The 17,354-nt window shown below is 47.2% G+C and overlaps 1 protein-coding gene across 3 annotated transcripts in view; it reads left to right on the top strand.

The window, feature by feature from the left end:
• The window catches only part of acoxl (acyl-CoA oxidase-like), a 531,095-nt gene that overhangs the window by 427,668 nt on the left and 86,073 nt on the right, over positions 1-17,354 (top strand). For all 3 annotated transcript variants that reach the window (XM_038799111.1, XM_038799113.1, XM_038799112.1), the window contains exons 14-16: positions 5,429-5,538; positions 11,954-12,065; positions 14,436-14,523. In XM_038799111.1, coding sequence (XP_038655039.1) covers positions 5,429-5,538; positions 11,954-12,065; positions 14,436-14,523 — 310 coding nt within the window. The remainder of the gene's footprint in view (positions 1-5,428; positions 5,539-11,953; positions 12,066-14,435; positions 14,524-17,354) is intronic.

Below are 17,354 nucleotides of genomic sequence, written 5' to 3'. Positions count from 1 at the left end.
GGGAGGAAACCAGAAACACGGGGAGAAAGTGCAAACTCCACACATAGTCACCCGAGGTCGGAATTGAACCCGGGTCCCTGGTGCTGTGAGACAGCAGTGCTAATCACTGTGCCATCATGCCACCCCAGAAGGGATGGATTGACCTTGTTCGGCCTAAAAACGTGGTGACATTCACTGCTGGGCTCCCATACAAACACTGGCTATGTAAATGTGTACAGTTGTATCGCACTTTGGTTAGGCCACATTTGGAATACTGCGTGCAATTCTGGTCGCCACATTACCAGAAGGATGTGGATGCTTTAGAGAGGGTGCAGAGGAGGTTCACCAGGATGTTGCCTGGTATGGAGGGTGCTAGCTATGAAGAAAGGTTGAGTAGATTAGGATTGTTTTCATTGGAAAGATTGAGGTTGAGGGAAGACCTGATTGAGGTCTACAAAATTATGAGAGGTACGGACAGGGTGGATAGCAACAAGCTTTTTCCAAGAGTGGGGGTGTCAATTACAAGGGGTCACGATTTCAAGGTGAGAGGGGAAAAGTTTAAGGGAGATGTGTGTGGAAAGTTTTTTACGCAGAGGGTGGTGGGTGCCTGGAATGCTTTGCCAGTGGAGGTGGTAGAGGCGGGTACGATAGCGTAATTTAAGATGCATCTGGACAGATATATGAACGGGTGGGGAACAGAGAGAAGTAGACCTTGGTAAATAAGCAACGGCGCAGGCTGGGAGGGCCGAAGGGCCTGTTCCTGTGCTGTAATTTTCTTTGTTCTCTCGCAGAGGTGATGAAGGCAATTAGGGAAGGAAAGGCAACAGTGACACTATATCCCATGAAAGAATTTTTAAAGAACAGTGAAAAGCTACTTGCAGTTGGTGGGGTGAGGTTGTGGCTGGCCAACTTTGTTTCTTACAAATTTTCTAAAAGGTTTTCTCTGTTTCTGTTTAAATTTTGATTAAAATTGGGATATATTCCTTTTTTAAAAATAAATTTAGAATACCCAATTAATTTTTTTTCCAATTAAGAGGCAATTTAGCGTGGCCAATTCTCCTACCCTACACATCTTTGGGTTGTGGGGTGAGACACATGAAGTCATGGGGAGTCACGGCGCTGAGGTCCCAGGTTCGATCGCGGCTCTGGGTCACTGTCCGTGTGGAGTTTGCACATTCTCCCCGTGTTTGCGTGGTTTCGCCCTCACAACCCAAAAATGTGCAAGCTAGGTGGATTGGCCACACTAAATTGCCCCTTAATTGGAAAAATGATTGGGTACACTAAATTTATATTTTTTTTAAAAAAAAATTTTTTTTTTAGAAAATGAAGTCATGGGGAGAATGCGAAAACTTCACATGGACAGTGACCCGGGGCCGGGATTGAACCCGGGATCTCGGTGCCGTAGGCAGCGGTTCCAACCACTGCACCACCGAGCCGCCTCTCAGGATAGCGAGTAATTCTGACAGAGGCAAGGACTCTTCCAAATAGACTCTCATAAAGGGATTTGCTGCTGAGGTCCTAACCTCTGGAATTGCATCTTTAATCCTCTCTCCCTCTGTTCAACTCTCTCTTCTTGTCGGATACATTTTAAAACCTATCTCTTTGACTAAGCTTATGGTCTCATCTTTTGGCTTGGTGTCAGTGTTTGCCTGCGAAGTCTCTGGGGACGTTTGACTAAGTTAAAGGCATTGTAATAAATGTAGATTTCTACTGTTGAGAAGAAACATTTTGCTTGTGCTGTTTATAACAATTAATGATTAATTGATTCAAGGTCGTCTGAATAGAGCAGGTGGGCATTTTACTCAACCATCATTCATCAATGGACGGAATTTTCCCCCAAAATGGCAAGTGTCAGGTTCTGACTGAAAACCGGCGTGTGCAGGTTTACCATTCAGGTTTTCCCGCACTTCGTCATCGTTGTGAGGGACGGGGCCTAAAGATGCCGGCAAGCCCGTCTCCACAGAGATCGGAACCTATCTCAAAATGAAGTTAAAGATTCCCCCCACCCCCAGCACGGACATCAAGAACCCCCATCAATGATCGCCAGCAGCAACACCACCCTACAAAGGATCACTGGCATCAACGCCCCCACCCCTAGGATCGCTGGTATCGACTACTCTCCCCAAAGATTGCTGCCATCTATCCCCCAATGGAGCCTCCCCCCACCCCCAAGGTTCGCTGGCGACGGCCCCTCTCCCTAAAGATAGTTGGCGTCTATCCCCCCACTCATCCTTCCACCCCCCCAAGATCGCTGGCATCAGGCCCTTCAGGCCCCATCCCTTGGCACTGCCAGGTTGGCACTCTAGGGTGCCAGGGCACTGCCCTGCCATGTCCCTGACCACCCGGGTGCGACACTGGCCTCTGAGTCCCCGGCGTGGTCGCCACATCTGTTCTGCGGTTTTGGAAACCAGTAGTGATTCCCGCCGGTGTTGCCGCACACCGAGGGGTGGGAACTTCGGACGTTCCCAGAGGATTCGGCATTAAGCCGATTCTGAATATTTTGAGTATATAAAAACGTATGGTAATCGGGTTCACACCCTCGCCGGGTATGAACCTGAGTACCTCGCCGGGGGGGGGGGGGGTGGCCAAGCTCTCAATCTGAAATCTCCCCGTCACAAATCCAGTTACGGCTCTCTCGCAAGAGTTTCCGACCATAACGGGATTTTGGCTGGGCCGGAAAATCGCCCCCATTTATCATGATGGTGAAGGGGGGAAAAAAAACAACAACTCGTATTTCAAGTACATGTAATGAATAATATTGTACAGTTTTATTCTAAATTAATAAGTATAGTATGTTTGAGGTTAAACCTTCAGTATTGGATGGAAAAAGTGACACTTCACAATAAGTCACTTCCTGCTTTGGCTGGGTAAAACTCACACTAGAAGCTGCTGTCTTATTGAGAGTCATGGAAAAGAATGTGTTCGAGAACATATTTCTAACATCTGCCTAATCGGGAAAGCATGTAGTGTCCTGTACCTCCACCCCCCCCCCCCCCCCCCCCCCCCCCACAACTCCCCCACACACATACCACCACTCCCCATCGGTGAGTAAGTGCACCATATGGCGTGTACCGGAGCAGACAGGCCAAAAGGATTCAGAGTTATGGCCTCGTGTGTATTAAGTTATCCGGCCTCAGTTTGGGGTAGTGTGGAGGGAGTGGACAGGGAGGCTGCAGTTTGATCTCAGTGGCCCCTGGGTCTATAGTGGGAGGGGAAAAAAATAAACAGGTGAGAATGACCGTCAGGAAAAGACAGGCTTAACCGTCAAACTGGAGGATCATGTAGTATATATCAGCTAAGTAATCTGCTAGCAGGGACAATCTAAACAGAGAAAAAAGGCCCTGATCGGGGGGGGGCTGTTCTGGGAAGTTCTCTATCCGTGATTCCTACTACTGTTAGACCGGCCATTGCACATCAAGGATGAGAGGTTGGAGCAGTGGCGTTGTCACTGGAACAGTAAACCAGGGTAATGCTCTGGGGACCTGGCTTCTGGACCTGGGTTCAAAGCCCGCCACTGCAGATGTGAATTCAATTTTTAAAATCTGGAATTAAAAGTCTAATGATGAACCTGAAACCCCATTGCCGATTGCCGTAAAAACCCATCTGGTTCGCCAATTTCCTTTCGAGAAGGAAACCTGCCATTCGTACCTGATTTAGCCGGCATGTGACTCCAGACCCACAGCAACGTGGTTGACTCTTAACTGCCCCCTCAAGGGCAATTAGGGATGGGCAATAAATGCTGGCTTAGCCTGCGACACACATGTCCCCATGAATGAGTAAGAAAAAGGAGGGAGAGGATCAAGCTTGGCTGTGGTGGTACCTAGGGCGACATGGCAGCTGTGTAGGCAGCATTGTTTCTTCACAGCGCAGGGTCCCGGGTTTGATTCCCACTTGGGTCACTGTCTGTCCGGAGTCTGCACGCTCTCCCTGTGTCAGTGTCGGTTTCCTTCTGGTGCCCTGGTTTCCTCCCACAAGTCCCGAAAGACGTGCTTGTTAGGTGAATTGGACAGTCTGAATTCTCCCTCTGTGTACCCGAACAGGCACAGAGGTGTGGCGACTAGGGGATTTTCACAGTAACTTCATTGCGGTGTTAATGTAAGCCTACTTCTGACAATAATGAAGATTGTTATTACCCTCGAATAGCTTACTTTTCAGGTAGAATGGGAAAAAATTAGGTGAAAATACATGAAATGCTACAGTTTATTTGGCAATGGGTGTTGCACTGAGAGGATTAACATTGTACAGTGGAACCTGAACATTAATTAAGGGTGAAATACATTTGAGGGGTAGAATCTAGGGAAGGTGTGACACATCTCCGCTCAGTGGAAAAACTGGGTGTCTATTATTACTCTGGAATACACTGGTTTAAAAACAAACTACATGTATGCAAATACACCATAGGCCTGTTTTCTGACAGAAATATGATTCATTAAGTGGGCTTGCAGCAGCTCTGAGGTGGTACATTGTTGGTGCTGTTCTGCTTTTTAATGCCCTTTGTTACCACGTAGCTGTGCCTTATGCTGCACAGTTATATCCGATCCCGACCCACGTAATGATAACCACGCAGTACGAGTGGTATTGCAGGTCTGCATTGGATAACATTGCTTATTTCAGAGTTTAAGTTCATTTTTCCATGTCTCCACCCATCTCACCCACTTTCTAGGTCAGCATTGGCCAAGCGTTATTTTGTTATTTAAGAGAATGGACAGGAGACCTCTGTCTCCCACATCTAGCTAACCTCTCTGTTCAGCTAGCTGCAAGGAGACGCAGTGAAGTGGTTTTGTGGCAATCCAGTCCATGGTTTTTTTCACCATATATTTAGACAATTTGACCACCGTGACGCACCTTTTTGTCAGATTCAATGCCCTGCATATCTAACTGGGGGCACTCTGGCTTCGTATCCTCATTTTCTTTCCCAAGTAGGGTTGGGTTACCGCCTTTACTTCCCTCGACCCAGTATATTGGAAAACACAAAAAGGGGATTGGTTGGTTTTGGCTGGGCAGGGGGATGAAATGAGGGCTTGAGCCCTGGTGTATCGTTACTTTAAGAACCAACATCTCCACATCATTCAACATGGAAGGAGAACGTTTTGAAAAGGATTTTTGATGTGTTTCACATGTTTTAGAGCCCAGCTCAAAGAGCAAGAAATCAGATGCAAAACTGGATGGATTGCAACCTTAGTTTGTGGAGGGGGAAAGGTCCAGAGGCAACTTTCTGACTTGCTGTGCTGGAAAATGTTGAGTCCACCCATGGAGAGGTAGTTGGGCCTTGGATCTTGGTGCCAGGTGCTTTGTGCCTGGGGCCGTGGTGAATCGTAGGTACCAATCCCATTGTTCACGGCTGTGCTTCAGTCAAGCTACCTGTCGGTCTTCAGGTTACTTCTTTTGTTTTAAAGATAAGTAATTTTTTAACAAATTTGCAAGTAAATGTTGGTGATTCATCCAATAGGTGGTTGTGCGTGAACTTTTAGCACAGTACGCAAGACAATACGAAGAGAAACCTGTGATTGGACTTCTGAGAAACTGGACTGGCGCCACGGCGGACAGCTTCAGAACCAGGTACACCTCGCACCGCCAATAGGGAAGGAAAAGACTGGCATTTTATTACTTGAGGGGGAAGATCCAAGATATTGTCCGCTTCTATCATTAGCAGCTGCTGCTGAGGGATCTGTACCATATTACTGTGAGAACTTCATCAGCAACACCAGAACATACCAATCTGTTGCTTTCAGCAGAAGTAATAAAATGGGGTTACTGGCAATGTGAAACAAAGGTAGAAAGTGCTGGAATTGCTCAGCAGGCCGGGCAGCATCTGTAGAGAGAGAATCAGTTAATGGGCTTTACAGCAATAGCGCGATGACGGATCGGGAATCCATGCCGTCTTGCCAGCCTCTGATAGTAGGGGAGACAAAGGGGGCGGCATGCGGCGCAGTGGTTAGCACCGTGTAGAGTTTACACATTCTCCCCGTGTCTGCGTGGGTAGATTGGCCATGTGAAATAATCCCTTAGTGGCTAAGGATGTGCAGGTTACGGGGAAAGAGTGGGGGGAGTGGGCGTGAGTGGGCTACTCTTTCAGAGGGTGGGTGTACATTCGATAGCCCCAATAGTCTCCACCTATGCTCTAGGGATTCTATGAAGTCTGAGCCGGAGGCAAGAAAAGTCTGTGAAAATACATTTTTTTATAATCACATTGTCTCAAGTAGGCTTACATTAACACTGCAATGAAGTTACTGTGAAAAGCCCCTAGTCGCCACATTCCTGCGCCTGTTCGGGAACACATAGGGAGAATTCAGAATGTCCAATTCACCTAACATCAAGGGCTGAATTCTCTGCCACATTTTTGCTCCGATCCGCCGGCGGGATTCTCCGTTACGCTGGACGGTCAATGGGGTTTCCCATTGTGGGGCAGCCCCATGCTGTCGGGAAACCCCTGGGCTCCGGCAAAACGGAGGATCACGCCGGCGGAGAATCCCGTCCCAAGTCTTTTGGGACTTGTGGGAGGAAACCGGAGCACCCGGAGGAAATCCATGCAGACAGGGGGAGATCGTGCAAACTCCACACAGCCAGTGACCCAAGCCGGGAATCAAACCTGGTACCCTGGAGCTGTGAAGCCACAGTGCTACCCACTGTGCTACCGTGCTGCCACGTTTTCATAGATACCTGATCAAACCCCCTTCCTAACGGCACTGTGGGTGTTCCGACACCACAGGGAGTGCAGAGGTTCAAGAAGGGACTCCCCCACCACCTCCTGAACAAGGAAAATTTCTCAAAAGAAGTGAAACAGAAAACAATGAAAGTCAACATGGTAGAAGGGACAAGTGGAAATCCCTGAGAGGGAATAACAGAAGGTGGTGTTAGGACTTGTTGAATATTTCAGCATTTTCTTTTTGTTATAAATTTAGATTGCCCAATTGCTTTTTTCCAATTAAGGGTCACTTTAGCGTGACCAATCCACCTACCTTGCACATCTTTTGGGTTGTGAGGGCGAAACCCATTCAAACACGGGGAGAATGTGCAAACTCCACACAGTAAGAAGTCTTACAACACCAGGTTAAAGTCCAACAGGTTTGATTCAAACACGAGCTTTCGGAGCGCAGCTCCTTCCTCAGGTGAACCTCACCTGAGGAAGGAGCTGCGCTCCGAAAGCTCGTGTTTGAATCAAACCTGTTGGACTTTAACCTGGTGTTGTAAGACTTCTTACTGTGCTCACCCCAGTCCAACGCCGGCATCTCCACATCAAAACTCCACACAGAAAGTGGCCCAGAGCTGGGATCGAACCTGGGACCTCGGCGCCGTGAGGCAGCAGTGCTAACCACAGCGACACCGTGCTGCCCTTATTTCAGCATTTTCTGTTTTGATTGCAGATACCCAGCATCCTCAGTACTTTGCGCGTCTATCTGCCATGTTCAGTTTGGTTCATTCACTTAGAATCATTAGAATTTACAGTGCAGAAGGAGGCCTTTCGGTGAAACCTACGCAGACATGGGGAGAATGTGCAAACTCCACACGTACAGTGACCCATGGCCGGGATTCGAACCCGGGTCCTCAGCGCTGTAGTCCCAGTGCTAACCACTGTGCCACTTGCCGCCCATAGAGCACCCTACTTATTACCACGCCTCCACCCTATCCCTGTAACCCAGCAACCCCACCTAACCTTTTCGACACTAAGGGGCAATTTAGGATGGTCAATCCACCTGCACATCTTTGGACAGTGGGAGGTAACTCATGCAGACAAGGTGAGAACGTGCAAACTCCACACACAGTCACCTGAGGCCAGAATTGAACCCGGGACCCTAGAACTGTGAGGCAACAATGCTAACTACCGTGCCGCCCTCGATAAATCTCACGAACCACCTTAAAATACAATCCCAATTTTAAACAGCTGCTCAGACACATCACCAGCCCCCCCCTTCCCCCCCCCCCCCCCCCCCCCCCCCCCCACCATCCAGTCACTGCTGCAGTGCTATCAAATCGTGGACCGATCTCTGAGCACCAGCCTGAACTCTGTATATTCGTGAAGCCCTTCGAACCGAAGGGGATGCACCATGCTCGTGTGATATTCGGAGCGAGAGCAGAGCTGAACTTCAACAGTCTGCTGAAATCAGGAGTAGGAGAGGAAAAACAGTTCCCGTCAGTGAAGCCAAATCTGGGAAGGCTTTTTGAAGCTTGTTTTCTTGGAATTCACCCTTCCATCTGCTTTTTAGGATGTTTTCAAATGTGTGTTTACCAGCAGACAAGATTACCTAAATCAGTTCCATAGATCCGAGTAACAAGCCACGTAATGACAGAGGTCAGACCATAATACTACAGCGTTTGGGCTTTCCGGCAACATCACCACAAAAGATAAAAGGTTCAAAATTATCTTTGAAGCTACTGGTGACAAACAGACCTTGGAAGGAGCATGTCTTTATTTACATATAAAAAACATAACATAAATGTATTCAGAATTGGTGCTGGAGGGGGGAGATCATTTCAGTAATAAACATGCGCGGCCATGGAGAAACTTATTCTTCACTCCCACTCCGACTACTTCAAAGGTAAATTAACAAATATGGGTTTGTGTTGTGCGACTGAAACCATGCACTTTATATTTGTGCATCTAGTTTTATTTCATTACAGTGCAGCAATTTGTGCATGGTGCTCTCCACCCCTTCCATTCTCAGTTGAATGCTGAACTTATCATAGAATCATAGAATTTACAGCGCAGAAGGAGGCCGTTTGGCCAATCAAGTCTGCACCGGCCCTTGGAAAGAGCACCCTACCTAAGGCCAAACCTCCATCCACTCTATCTCCGTAACCCAGTAACCCCTCCCAACCTTTTTGGACACTAAGGGAAATTTAGCATGGCCGTGCCCATAACGTGCACATCTTTGGACTGTGGGAGGAAACCAGAGCACCCGGAGGAAACCCACGCAGACACGGGGAGAACGTGCAGACTCCGCACAGACAGTGACCCAAGCTGGGAACCGAACCTGGGACCCTGGAGCTGTGAAGCAACTGTGCTAACCACTGTGCTACCTTGCCCCCACCTCCCTAGCTGAGCTCACTATGTTCCAACCCCCAAATCCCCCAGAGTGAAAACATACATGGCCAAATTCCATTTTTCATAGAAGCACACAGCACAGAAGAAGGGCATTCAACCAATCATGCCTGCTCTTTGAGCAACTTATCCAATTAGTTCTGCTCCCTTGATCTTTCCCCTTTAAGTGTCTATTTAGTTCCCTTTTGAAAGATCCCATTGAATCTGCTTTGAACAAAGAACCATACCGCACAGAAACAGGCCCTTCAGCCCTCCAAGCCTGTACCGGTCATGATACCACCCTTTAGCAAAACCCTCAGCACTTCCTTGTGCCCTATCACTCCATACCCATCTTATCCAGGTGTTTGTCAAGATGCCTTTTGAACGTCGTTAATGTATCTGCTTCCACAAACTCCCCTGGCAACGCATTCCAGACACTCACCACCCTCTGCGTAAAAAACCTGCCTCGCACATCTCCTCTAAACTTTGCCCCACCGACCTTAAACCCCTGCCCCCTGGTGACAGACCCCTCCATCCTGGGACAGAGTGCCTGTCCATCCACTCTATTCATGCCCCTCATAATCTTGTAGACCTCCATCAGGTCACCCTTCAACCTCCGTCTTTCCAATGAAAACAGTCCGAGTCTATCCAGCTTCTGCCGCCCTTTCAGGCAGTGCATTCCACATCATACCAACTCGCGGCAAAAAAAACATTTTCCTCATCTCCACTCACATTTACATGACTAAAACTAGTCTTTTAGGGCAGCAAGGTGGTGCAGTGGTATTCACTGGGACTACGGCGCTGAGGACCCGGGTTCAAATCCCGGCCCTGGGTCACTGTCCATGTGGAGTTTGCACATTCTTCCTGAATCTACGTGGGTTTCACCCCCACAACCCAAAGATTTGCAGGTTCGGTAGATTGGCCACACTAAAATTGTCTCTTAATTGGAAAAAAATAATAATTGGGTATTCTAAATTTATATTAAAAAAAAACAGGCTTCTTTTATCAATAACTTAATCGTAGGGCCGATAAAGTTCACACTTCGGGAGGAAGTGGATGTAGGCAGTGAGTCCCGGCTTACATATAGGGGTTAATTCAACGCTCCCACATTCACAGCAGGGTGTGCCTGAGTTTGGAGTAAAGTCCTATAAATCCCTGAAATGCTCTTGTCAACTGCTGTTGTCATTGGGAATAATCTGGCTAACTATCTGACGAACCTCATGATGTTTAAAACAAATGTAGAAGGCATGTTGGAAGACAAAACTTGGACTCTTCAATCACTGATAGTTGGAGCCTTGTTAATCCAATGCTGCATAATGTGACCCATTTTATCTCACCAGGGTTCTGTGTTCCCTCAATTGTGTTAGGAATTTTGAGACCATGACTGGATTTGACCACTTACTGAAACCAACACTCTAGTCAGTGCTGCTGGTGGAACAGGGATATATGGACTACATTTCAGAAGTGCTTGTTAAGCCCTTTGGAAAGTCCTGAGTAGTGAATGGCGCTGTACTATTACACACCTTTCTTTCTTCAGATATTTTGTATTGAATGTTCAATTTATGGCCTCTCCTTAATCCCTACATCCTTGCTAAAAATGCTTCTATAGCTAGTCTCTATAAGGTTACTGGGGGATAATAAAATCAAATCAAGATTCCCACTGCTGACAGATATCCAGTTACCCAACTGGGCTAATATAAAAACAATATACTATTCATGCTGGAAATCTGAAATGAAAACACAAACAGCTGGATGAACTCAGAAAGTCTAGCAGCATCTTGGGCAGCCCGGTAGCGCAGTGGTTAGCACTTCTGCCTCACGGGTTCGATCCCAGGACTGGATCACTGTCCGTGTGGAGTTCTCCCCGTGTTTGTGTGGGTTTCGCCCCCACAACCCAAAGATGTGCAGGCTAGGTGGATTGGCCACGCTAAATTGCCCCATAATTGGAAAAAATGAATTTTCTTTTTTTTTAAAAGTCTAGCAGCATCTGTGGAGAAAGAAACAGAGTTAATGTTTCGGGTCCATTGGCCGGAGAAGAGTCATATGGATTAAACACGTTAACTCTGTTTCCCCACAGATGCTGCCAGACTTTCTGAGTTTATCGAGCACTTTTTGGTTTTCATTGCCCAACTGGTTTGCATGTATGTGTGGCCGCTGGGTAGGGCATGACCTGATTTGGTTGCATTTATTGCCCTGTTTTATCAGTCTGGGGAAACCCACACAAACACGGGGAGAACTCCACACGGACAGTGATCCAGTCCTGGGATCGAACCCGTGAGGCAGAAGTGCTCCACACTGTGTAGAAACTGTGGAGTTGTGCACTGATGTAAGAAATTGAAGTCCAACAGGTTTGTTTGTAATCACTAGCTTTCAGAGCGTAGCTCCTTAATCGGGTGAGTCAACACTCACCTGATGAAGGAGCTACGCTCCGAAAGCTAGTGATTACAAATAAACCTGTTGGACTTTAACCTGGTGTTTTAAGACTTCTTACTGTGCTCACCCCAGTCCAACAGCGGCATCTCCACATCATAAAAAATTGAAGCAGGGAAATATGCAAGGGGGAGAAACTGATTTGTTTTGTGACTGTTATTTTGTCGAGTTCAGGAACTATGGACGTGGAGGGAAGCCTATAAGAAGGAAGGAGAACAGACAATTTAGATTACTTAAAACAGAGGGCAGTGAATGTGGGGCACAGTGGAGGTAGATCATTAAAGAGGGAACTGAAATCAGAGGATTGATAAATCTGAAATAGAATAGTGTCTGGAATTGATTAACCTTTGAAACTATCCAGATAAACTGCAGTTGCCTCTTCTAGTCCTGTACGTTAATATGTTCCTTCAGTCTGATTGTCGTTTTGGTTTACCGGCTCCAGACAGCACCTAAAGTAATTTTGCTGTTCAGTATTTCTTTAACTGTTGAAGATCTCTGACCATATGTTCATTAATTTCCCAATAGTATCCTAGCGTTCAGCACAGAGACGGTGGGCAGCCTGAACTTCTTACTGAAAGCACTAAATTACCGGGAGAGAGTCCTTCAACGCAGTTTGGCAGCTAGACTCTACAGTAAGGTAAAGTCAGAACCCAGGTACTTCAATGAGATTAATGGTTGCTGATAATTTTATTGTTATTCTTCTGATTCATTTGTTTATGCCAGCCACTGAGCTAACCACATCCAAAATCACAACCCACAGCCAAGAGAATTGATTAGAATTCGCTTGCCAGGGGATCATCCTCTTGAATGAATGATCACAGTAATCTGTGGGAGAGTCAATCCAGATTCTTCTGTGACCAGTTTCAGAGGGGATTAAAAGGGGCTTGAAAGCAGGTGGTCATCCTTGTTCCTTCTTTGTCAGTAAATTATGCTGGAGGAGAGAAAGAGAAAAATAATATAAGAATAACTACAGCAAAGAGATTAATTGTTTTTGTTTCTTCCAGTAACTCCTATCATGATCACCACACATGCTCCCTATAGCCCCCAGGCTCACATTTAAAACACCCCTGTCCTCTCTGTTTGCACTCTTATTGTCTTGGCCTCCAATTTATAAAATTAAGGTGCTCCCCAATCATTTGGCATGTTGAAGCCTTGAGCTAACCGAGTCGTTTAGTTTTCCATGCCGTCAATACTAAAGAGAAGCGAGTGTGTGTGGTACGGCTGCCGATTGATTCCCTGTGTCCATTTCACACTACTGCACAAAGGCTAATTTCTCACCCGTTGTCTTCCGACTCACCACCTCATTGGGCTCATAAAGTAGGCAACTAAAAAATAAAATTGCACCCTTGTTTGAGAAAGATGGGGAAATCCAGTTGAAAACAGGATGCGCTGGAAATGGCAATCCAGAAGCCCAGGCTAATGATTTGTCAGTGCAAAACCTACCATGGCTGGTGGAATTTCAGTTCAATCACCAGGTTTGAAATTATAAGCTACTTTTGTCATGGACACCATTGTCGTAAAAACGCATTTGGTTCAGTAATGTCCTTTAAGGAAGGAAATCCGCCATCCTTACCTGTTCTGCATGTGAATCCAGACCCACATGAGTGCTGCCAGGATCACTCAGCTCCTGACCTCATTACAGCTTTGGGGAGGGGAGGGTGACTGCCCTTGATATCAAGGCAGCATTTAACCAAGTATGGCACCAAGGAGCCAGATCAAAACTGAAATCCATGGGAATCAGAGGGAAAGCGCTCCACTGGTTGTGGTTATGGAATCTTTACAGTGCCATTCGGCCCATCGAGTCTGCACTGGCTCTCCAAAAGAGCATTCTGCATAGTCCAACTCTCATGTCTTTTCGCTGTAACCTTGCATTTTCTTTGTTGGAGGTCAATCATCTCAGTCCAAGGACTTTGCTGCAGGAGTCCCTCAACGTAGTTTCCCAGGCCCAGCCATCTTCAGCTGCCTCATCAATGGCCTCTCGTCCATCATAAGGTCAGAGGTGGGGATGTTCGCTGATGATTGTTCAGCAACATTCAGGTCTGAAAGAGTTGGAGCAGGCTCAAGGGGCTGAAGGACCTGTCCCTGTCCTGAATTATATGTTTGCCTATCTGAGAAGATTTTACAGGAGGCAGTTGTGAAAATTGCAAATAGTAAGAACCTTACACAAAACTTTTAATACATAACAGATTTGTCTGTGACAGATTTTGCATAAAGATAAAGGGGGGAATTTTAACCACACAGGATGGGTAGGTGGAGGGGAGTGGTGAGTGGGAAGTTTAAAAAAGAAATTAAAATCTTAAACCCAACTGCTACCCACCCACTTCCGGTTTTAATGGAGGTGGGTCGGGGGCGGGTGACCAATTAGCTCACAGGAGGCAGGTCAGTTAGTAAAAACTCTTCAGGAGGCTGGATGCCTCTATTTTAAGAGGATTTCCATCCTTACTCCATGTATACGAGTTTTGTTGGACTCAGAAACCTGGCAGGGAAAAGGAGGAGGGAAGGCCACGATCCTGGCAGGGAAAAAGAGGAGGGAAGGCCACGATCCATCAGGTAAGTGAATTTACAGCACTGCTTGTTGCCCAAAAGCAGCCTGCTCCTTTCACAATACAATCTCCCACTGCCCCCATGATTTACAACTGCTCGTGAACTCTGGCTCTCCTGCAGGTCCCCCCTCCCCCTCCCAATCTCTGACTTCCCCAGCACCCTGCAAAACAATCTCTGACTTCCCATCCCCGTAATCTCCAGTTCTCCACCCCTTGGTCTCCAAAACACCAGTCAGCGCAGCCTCTAACTCCCACAACCCCGACATTCCTCGCCCCACCCCCACCCCGCCCCCAACATCATCAACGTCCCCTCGCGATCGCCGACTTCCATCCCCCCACTCAGTGTATCAAATATCAGGGCCAAGTGATGGAACAGCTAACACCTTGCTTTGAAACCTGGGTTATTTTAGAGAAAGCTTTCTTATTTTGCACTTGACTGCTCGAGAATGTGCTCCTTTTCTTAGGTAATGAAAAAGAAGGAAGAGCCCTTCAGTGCCTGGAACTCGTGCCTCCACCACATCACTTACCTAGCCATGGCTCACATTCATCGAGGTCAGTAACAACATCTCTTCATTTGACAGTTTAATATTTGCCATATTCAGGTTACTAGGACACTAGAGCAACTCCAACACAAAAACAACTTGCTTACTTATGTCAGTGGATGTCCATCACCACCTTATAAGAGATGTGCGAGACCGCACTGATGATTATTTTAATTATTTTGCAGTTTTCTCTGCTCCATAACTGAAGTTGTTGCCAATTTGTTGAGGTACAGTTCCATTGATACCTTCATGTATCTCAATTAGTGCAGTCAGCATTGCCAATGAGGGCAATATCTGAAACCATGTAGAGCATCAAAACTGAGGCCAATTTGATCCCTGCAGTCAAACCCAATCCAGTCCCCAAAGTCAAACCCAATCCAATCTCTACATGCAAACAATCCACATGTAGACTCAATTCAATCCCTGCAGGCAAACACATCCAGTTCTTACCGTCAAAACAATCCAGTTCCTACAGTCAAACCCAATCCAGTTCTTACAGTCAACCCCAATCCAGGTCTTACAGTCAAACCCAATCCTGTTCTTACAGTCAACACCAATCCAGTTACTACAGTCAACACCAATCCAGTTCCTACAGTCAACACCAATCCAGTTACTACAGTCAACACCAATCCAGTTCCTACAGTCAACACCAAGCCAATTCCTACAGTCAACACCAATCCAGTTCCTTCAGTCAAACCCAATCCAGTACTTACAGTCAAACCAATCCAGTTCCTACAGTCAACACCAATCCAGTTCTTATAGTCAACCCCAATCCAGGTCTTACAGTCAACCCCAATCCAGTTCTTACAGTCAACACCAATCCAGTTCCTACAGCCAACCCCAATCCAGTTCTTACAGTCAACCCCAATCCAGTTCTTACAGTCAACACCAATCCAGTTCCTACAGTCAAACCCAATCCTGTTCCTACAGTCAAACCCAATCCAGTTCCTACAGTCAACCCCAATCCAGTTCCTACAGTCAACGCCAATCCAGTTCCAAGGGCAGCACGGTGGCGCAGTGGGTTAGCCCTGTGGCCTCACAGCGCCGAGGTCCAAGGTTCGATCCCGGCTCTGGGTCAGTGTCCCTGTGGAGTTTGCACATTCTCCCCGTGATTGCGTGGGTTTCCCCCCACAACCCAAAGATGTGCAGGTTAGGTGGATTGGCCACGCTAAATTGTCCTTTAATTGGAAAAAATGAATTGGGTACTCCAAATTTATTTAAAAAAAACACCAATCCAGATCCTACAGTCAACCGCAATCCAGTTCTTACAGTCAAACCCAATCCATTCCTGGAGTCAAACCCAATCCAGTTCCTGCAGTCAAACCCAATCCAGTTCCTGCAGTCAAACCCAATCCTAGTCCTGCAGTCAACCCCAATCCTGTTCCTGCAGTCAACCCCAATCCTGTTCCTGCAGTCAAACCCAATCCAGTTCCTGCAGTCAAACCCAATCCTGTTCCTGCAGTCAACCCTAATCCTGTTCCTGCAGTCAACCCCAATCCTGTTCCTGCAGTCAACCCCAATCCTGTTCCTGCAGTCAACCCCAATCCAGTTCCTGCAGTCAACCCCAATCCTGTTCCTGCAGTCAACCCCAATCCTGTTCCTGCAGTCAACCCCAATCCTGTTCCTGCAGTCAAACCCAATCCTAGTCCTGCAGTCAACCCCAATCCTGTTCCTACAGTCAACTCCAATCCTGTTCCTGCAGTCAATCCCAATCCTGTTCCTGCAGTCAACCCCAATCCTGTTCCTGCAGTCAACCCCAATCCTGTTCCTGCAGTCAACCCCAATCCTGTTCCTGCAGTCAAATCCAATCCTGTTCCTGCAGTCAACCCCAATCCTGTTCCTGCAGTCAATCCCAATCCTGTTCCTGCAGTCAAATCCATTCCATTCCTGCAGTCAACCCCAATCCTGTTCCTGCAGTCAAACACAATCCATTCCTCCAGTCAATCCCAATCCTGTTCCTGCAGTCAACCCCAATCCTGTTCCTGCAGACAAATCCATTCCATTCCTGCAGTCAAATCCAATCCTGTTCCTGCAGTCAAATCCAATCCTAACCCTGGAGTCAAACCCAATCCTGTTCCTGCAGTCAACCCCAATCCTGTTTCTGCAGTCAAACCCAATCCTGTTCCTGCAGTCAACCCCAATCCTGTTCCTGCAGTCAACCCCAATCCAGTTCCTGCAGTCAACCCCAATCCTGTACCTGCAGTCAAATCCATTCCATTCCTGCAGTCAACCCCAATCCAGTTCCTGCAGTCAAACTCAATCCAATCCTGGAGTCAAACCCAATCCAGTTCCTGCAGTCAAATCCAATCCAGTTCCTGCGGTCAACCCCAATCCTGTACCTGCAGTCAACCCCAATCCTATTCCTGCAGTCAACCCCAATCCATTCCTGCAGACAACCCCAATCCAGTTCCTGCAGACAACCCCAATCCAGTTCCTGCAGTCAAACCCAATCCTGTTCCTGCAGTCAACCCCAATCCAGTTCCTGCAGACAACCCCAATCCAGTTCCTTCAGACAACCCCAATCCAGTTCCTGCAGTCAAACCCAATCCTGTTCCTGAAGTCAACCCCAATCCTGTTCCTGCAGATAACCCCAATCCAGTTCCTGCAGTCAAACCCAATCCAGTTCCTGCAGTCAACCCCAATCCAGTTCCTGCAGTCAAACCCAATCCAGTTCCTGCAGTCAAACACAATCCATTCCTGCAGTCAACCCCAATCCTGTTACTGCAGTCAACCCCAATCCAGTTCCTGCAGTCAAACACAATCCATTCCTGCAGTCAACCCCAATCCAGTTCCTGCAGTCAAACGCAATCCTGTTCCTGCAGTCAACCCCAATCCTGTTGC

This window comes from Scyliorhinus canicula, chromosome 6 (assembly GCF_902713615.1).
Source record: "Scyliorhinus canicula chromosome 6, sScyCan1.1, whole genome shotgun sequence".
Taxonomy (NCBI): domain Eukaryota; kingdom Metazoa; phylum Chordata; class Chondrichthyes; order Carcharhiniformes; family Scyliorhinidae; genus Scyliorhinus; species Scyliorhinus canicula.
Note: the sequence above shows the minus strand (reverse complement) of the source record. Positions and strands in the feature narration are given on the sequence as shown.